Source organism: Prunus dulcis, chromosome 7, assembly GCF_902201215.1.
Source record: "Prunus dulcis chromosome 7, ALMONDv2, whole genome shotgun sequence".
In the NCBI taxonomy this organism is placed as follows: Eukaryota; Viridiplantae; Streptophyta; class Magnoliopsida; order Rosales; family Rosaceae; genus Prunus; species Prunus dulcis.
In genome coordinates, this window is record NC_047656.1 from 12,805,159 (window position 1) to 12,811,364 (window position 6,206).

Sequence of the window (6,206 nt, forward strand, 5' to 3'; positions counted from 1 at the left end):
TAGTCGGCTTAAAAACCCTAGCAGCTGTGCATAAAACCTCATATCGCAGACCTCCTTGGTTCATTTCGCATTCGGCTGCATATACCCTTCTCCGTTCTCCACAGATCCAGAGCCTCTCAAGTACTTGCCCTCGCTCTTTCTCACTCTCTATCTGGGTCTTTGACTCTTATATCTATTGTTATTAATAATTTTGTGTTTTATAGGCAGAGATGAAGGTTGTTGCAGCATACTTGTTGGCTGTGTTGGGGGGCAATACCACCCCTTCTGCCGAAGATCTCAAGGACATCCTTGGCTCTGGTACTTTTGCTTTTCCTTTTCTATGTTTCATTTGCTCAATCTGTGAATAGACCTACTCCATCCAAGTTTATGACTTAGTTGTGCAGTGCGATAATGCCTCTTGATTTGTAAATCCCTTGTTTGTATTCAATCGGTCAACTCAATCCTCCATGAAAATGAATGTTTGGAGGTCACAAGTAATTTTGTCTTAGGGTAATGTTCTTTTCAGTGCTGAATCATGAAAATATGATTTTTTTTTCCCCATCTTATGGTATGAAGTGGAGATTCGACTTTAAAAGTTAGTCTTTGCTAGTCTTATTCATTTTCTGCAATAAGGACCTGTAACCTAATATTCCATTGCTGCTAAAAAGGACCACTTGCATCTAAGTTACAATACCCCTTTTCCCCAATTTTTCTGTTTGTCTGCGTATCGTCCTCTATATGCGACAGATTTTAGAGGAAGGCTATTTAATAACCATGTCTGAATTGTTGGTTCTTATGCATATGTTGTTCGTGTGTTCTAGTCTGGTTTCAGCATTTGATTTCATATGAGCTGGTGCATAGCTGCCTAGATGTTCATTTTTATTGTTCACTTGTTAAAGGCTCTTATCTTGCTCGCAGTTGGAGCTGAGACTGATGATGATAGGATTCAGCTTCTTCTTTCGGAAGTGAAGGGTAAGGACATTACAGAGCTTATTGCTTCTGGAAGGGAGAAGTTGGCCTCTGTACCATCTGGTGGTGGTGCTGTTGCAGTGGCTGCACCTGGTGCTGGTGCTGGTGCCGCTGCTCCTGCTGCAGCTGAGCCAAAGAAAGAAGAGAAGGTTGAGGAGAAAGAGGATACCGATGATGTAAGTTATTCTTGGGATTATCTCATCAAGTTCAGTATTTGTGCGTGTAAAAGGATATGGGTCTTGCAATACCATCTGTTAATGAGTGCTGATATCAATCCCCTTACTCCTGCTAAGACATATTCATGTTTAAAGCTTCCATCAAATTCTGAGAGTTGGATATGTATGTGATTCTCTTGCTAGACAGCAACTGTTTGCATGTCAATAGGATCTTGGCAAATCAATAGATAGTAATATAATTTTCCTTTGTCTGAGCTGTGACTGTTGACACACTCGGGGGTACATTTTCAGAGCAATGGTCAATATGCCCCATACTCAGATTAGTTAGCAAACACTCTTGGAGACATCGCATTTTGTTTGGAGCATTTGATTTTAGTCTGATCTTATATTTCTTGCTTTTTCGTTGTTGCAGGATATGGGCTTCAGTCTCTTTGACTAGAGTGGTTGCAATGCTTACATCATGAAGGGACTGTTTGGTTATTTGAGTTGGATAGATTTTTTTTTAAATGGAGTGTATTGTTTTTGGATCGTAGCTAGTAGAAGACTTTATGACAATCTAAAATGTAGTAGATTATGCAATTATGGTGGCTTTGAATCCACTTTTCTATCAAAGTTCATTAATCTTTTGTCTTGACAGAGAATGACCTGCATCTTTTTATTCTTGCATTAGTCACATAATTCTATTCATGATACTTTATACTTATCAAATACTTCTGAAAATACCCCGACTTCTGATTTGTGTTCAGAGAAATGCATTTGCTGGCTGACCACTCTTGCAATTGGCGTTCTATTGCTAAGATTATACATATCAACGTCATAGCCGAAAAAGATACATTGAAGTAGGATTAGGGTATTTATGTAGGGTTCTAGACTTCGGTACCTGAATTGATTTCTATATTTTATTGCCTTAAACTATTTTGAGGTAGGGTTCTGGACTTCAAAAGACATTCATCATAATATGGAATTCAGACTGCCTCTAGGGTTGATTGAATACCAAAATTTGACGATCAGCGGCCTTTTACCTGAGTTATTCTGTGGGCTGGGACCTATAGGGTCTCCCCTCACCTGATCCTTTCCAGGCTGCTTGTCTCATGTCCTGACGCCCACTTGCACTCAAAAACTGGAGATCGAGAGACGATGAAAGTCGGAAGACATAAAATTTGAACTGCTGGAAGAAAATTAAGAGAATGAAATTTGGTTGTAAAGAGTCTGCAAACGCAAGTGATTTTATGTATACTTTTCATTGTCAACATTCTTTCAAGAGTTCTCAACCTCAACGGGTCAAAGATTCTGTGCAGAACTTGCCACAACAGCCTATTATTCCATGCAAAGCTCTAAAATGATCGAAATTCGATCAGTTTACAAAAACAAAACCAGACATTCAAATTTCAATCAGTTTTTGTCGACAATACCCCCATAGAGCATTGAGTAAAATTGATTTCAGAAAATCAGAAACATCTCGAAATGCTTTTGGCCTAATGTCTCGCACACATATGAGAATAACAATATGATTATTGACAATAAGCAAGTTACATCATCTCTTCACAATGATAAGAACAAGAATAAACTCTGTAAAGTGTCTGTGAACAATAAGATTTATGTAATTAATCCGAAATTACAACATCGAAACCACTCAAAGAAAACCAAGGTGAACTGTTTTTTAAAGCTATCTAGACCACCTCCAGCAACAAGCAGTTCATTTTATTTTGCCCCAAACATGAGGTTTAAATCTTACTAGCAAAAGAAAGACCTTCTTTCGCAAGCTGATCTAAACTGGCAACAGGAGGTTGGACCTTGGCAACTTTGGCAATAGCCTGGTTTTCTTCAGGACTGCCACCCTCCAGAAATGCTCCGACCACTTTCCCGTCTTTGATCCAGTATGTTCCAAACTTGGGTTTTGGTGACGTAGGGTTATTGTCTCCGAAGAGCACGGTTTCACCCACATTGTCACCGTAGAATTGCCATGACAGATCGAAGGAACGAGAATAGAAGAAGGGAAGGTAGTCATACTCCTCAATTGTCTTCCCCTCCTCGCTTGCCTTGATGGCCTGCCAAAATCAAGACAACTATATAATTCCCAGATGACCGCCAACCCGAAAAAAGAAAAGAATGGATGCCATCTGGCTTGGTTATTTTAACAACCCTATTGGCAGGGGAGACCATGCCTGATTTGACATAAAAGAATGATAGGGTAGGTTCTTAGTTGAAATAGTACAGAATTAAAGGGGGAGCTGCATACCTTTACAGCCTGCTCAGCAGATTTGCGTGCATGGTCAACATGCTCAACTCTTCTAATCTCATTGTACAACTTCAAAGGAAAAGTAGCCACATCACCCACGGCATATACATCAGGAACACTTGTTTTGAAGAATGCATCCGTCTGCAATCAACTTGCACAGGTTAAGACAAATTCCAAGCATTAAAATGAATATTTAAATATATGTGAGAGGGAGAAAGAACCAAGGGATTTCAGAAGTCGCTTAACCTTAATGCCACCTTTCTCCTCTTCAACTTGCCCCTTGAACAATGTTGTCAGGGGTCTCCCCCCAACACCAACAACAACAATGTCAGCTTCAAGCACAGTACCGTCCTTTAAGTGCACTTCCTTGACCTGCATTATGGGAGAATGTCACCATCCAGAAGCACAGTTTCATCAGAGCATCACTACCAAAATGGCAGGTGATTTGTGTATTTACCTCTCGATCTGAATTAGCAGTAAATCCAACCGCAACTGTTCCCTTGATGATTTTAATCCCTTTGTTTGCATAGTAACCCTCGTAGAAAGCAGCAATACCAGAAGTGAAAAGGCGAGGCACTACAAGAACAACAAAAGAAATTGGGGAAATGAGGGACATAGAATACAAAGAGTGTCCAATTTGATGTGTATACATATACACACAGACAACATACAAACAAGGCTTGAAGCAGTATTCACTTACTGCACCATGGTTCAGGGTAAACCATTTTAACATCTAAGTTGTTAATTCTTAAAGCTGCACCAAGCTCGAGACCAATGTACCCTCCTCCAACAATCACTGCTTTCCCATTCTTTTTGGATTTAATTGCTTCGTTGAGTTTATCAGCATCATCAATTTCTCTCAAATAGAAGATGTTTTTGGCTTCAGCTCCTTTGACACCAAAATCTGTCAATCTTATAACCTAAAAAAACAGAAAACGGATTTAATTATGTATACAAAGTGGGCAGGTTATCCAAAGCAAGGCATCAAGAATTCCTAGGGTTGCTTACAGTTGATCCAGTGGCAACGACCAGAGTCTGATACTTGAAGGATTCCCCATTTCCACTGACAAGAGTCTTCCCAGCAAGATCGACTTTAACTATTTCAGTGCTAAGAATCAATTCTATCCCTGAAATTATAAATTAAGCTTCCATGAGATGAGAGTAATGCACTCTAAATGACCCAGAAAATGGAAGATCAGGTAAAACAGGTAAAAATGAGTAATAATGGATTTAACCGGCTCTAAAAACTTCAAGAAAGCTTTCAGACATTGTTCAATCATGATCAGCATATGGTGCTGTACTGTGCAGAAGATAAACGTACCTTTCTCTTTGTACCACTCGGGAAGCAATCTCTCTCCTCCACTTCCAACACAAACATGAAACCCAGGAAGTCTAGCAGGAGCTGCAAGAACCAATCCCAACAGTAAGTTACAATCTCAGAGAATATGATGAACATAAAAAATGAGGTTGGTCTTCATCAATGTGCCAGTGTAAGTAAGAAGCTTGTGGTCATAAGACACACTGCATCTTTCTGTAAGCACTGGAAAATTGGGGCTAAAATGACAGCACTTACACTCGGGGAAGAGATAAGCCTTGCTGAGTGCAGGACGTTCGTATGGAGCCACCTGGGAGTAAAAGAAGAAACAAATTACATGATAAAATTTAATTGACGTCTAACAGCCATTAAAGGGAAACAACTTCAAGGAGTAGCAATAATATGAAGAACAGAAAATATACAGTTAGCTAGCGAGCCACGAGCATTGAAATGAGTAACGCAAGCAAATTATCTTAATCCAAGTTTAATGCAGCAAGATGTCAAAATAGAGTAAGCAGAAAGTCAACAACACTCATGCATACTAGATGTCAAGACATTTTCCAGAACTCACAATTTTGATCTACTTTCCAAAAATTGACAATTAATCGCATAAAGCATCTCATAATCTTCAGTCAACTGGATACAAACACATGAAAGTCAGCATGAAAAAGCATTAGAAAACATACCGCCTCTTTGGAAATGACTGCTAGTTCGCCTGGCTTAAGCCCTTGCTTCGCAAACTCCCGAGCTGCATATCCCTATAATATTTGAAAACAAGCATTAAAAGTGATCGAGCCTTCCACAATACTGCAAAAAATTATCACAAAGCACAAATAACAATTTTTCAACACTTGATCATTATTACCAACTGATTTTATTTATCCTAATTACCACAATTCTACACTAAAACAACTACAACAGTCGAGTACAAAAAATTCAAAATGAAAAATAAAAAACTAATATTCATATTAGATCTAGGCACACCTTCAAAATCCAAAGCTAAAAACTATGTAAAGTCACATCAACAGCGACAGAAAACTTCAGTATAAGTCGAATATACACATTTTGGTATAAATTCTTAATGAAATGCACAAAATTAACGACATTTGATCAAACGGATGAGAATCGATCACATAAAAACTTACAGCTGAGACTCCACCGCCGAGGATCACGTACTTGAAGTTCTTCGCGGCCATTGATGGCTGATCGGTCAGACAAAAAAGCGGATTTTGCTTCCTCTGTTTCGTTTTGGCTTTTGCTTCTCTTTTGCTGGTGAGAAGTGTGATAATGCGATGAGATTTTGTGTGCTGCGTGTTTGGTCAGTTATTTATAGGGCGACCATCGGGCTAACCGGACGGACCATTCTGATGTCCCTCGTGTAAACTGAATAGTTCCACGTGGCGAATCCTCTGCCGTTCATCTCTGCTGACTGTGCAATCGCCACGACAACCGATTCGTTAACGGGAGCCCAAAATTTTTCTAGTTTCTAAATAAAATATTACTGCTATTTTCTGAATTTCCTTTTTTT

At 39.3% G+C, this 6,206-nt stretch overlaps 2 protein-coding genes across 5 annotated transcripts; one reads left to right on the plus strand and one right to left on the minus strand.

Moving 5' to 3' along the window:
• On the plus strand, positions 1–1,760 carry LOC117634065 (60S acidic ribosomal protein P2B-like). Of its 4 annotated transcripts, none has more exons than XM_034367969.1 (4): positions 1–120; positions 204–297; positions 898–1,124; positions 1,537–1,760. In XM_034367969.1, exons 2-4 carry the CDS (start codon positions 210–212, stop codon positions 1,561–1,563), a joined length of 342 nt encoding a protein of 113 aa, XP_034223860.1. In that variant the 5' UTR covers positions 1–120; positions 204–209; the 3' UTR covers positions 1,564–1,760. The 4 variants fall into 4 exon arrangements, with proteins under 4 accessions (XP_034223860.1, XP_034223861.1, XP_034223858.1 ...); XM_034367970.1 differs by having other exon boundaries at positions 208–297; XM_034367967.1 differs by lacking the exon at positions 1,537–1,760 and adding an exon at positions 1,178–1,231.
• An 856-nt stretch (positions 1,761–2,616) lies between these two features.
• On the minus strand, positions 2,617–6,206 carry LOC117634064 (monodehydroascorbate reductase). Its single transcript, XM_034367966.1, has 10 exons — positions 5,824–6,206; positions 5,365–5,436; positions 4,937–4,988; positions 4,685–4,765; positions 4,372–4,490; positions 4,064–4,283; positions 3,821–3,939; positions 3,610–3,735; positions 3,364–3,504; positions 2,617–3,172 (listed from the first exon to the last, which is right to left on the minus strand). Exons 1-10 carry the CDS (start codon positions 5,872–5,874, stop codon positions 2,849–2,851), a joined length of 1,305 nt encoding a protein of 434 aa, XP_034223857.1. The 5' UTR covers positions 5,875–6,206; the 3' UTR covers positions 2,617–2,848.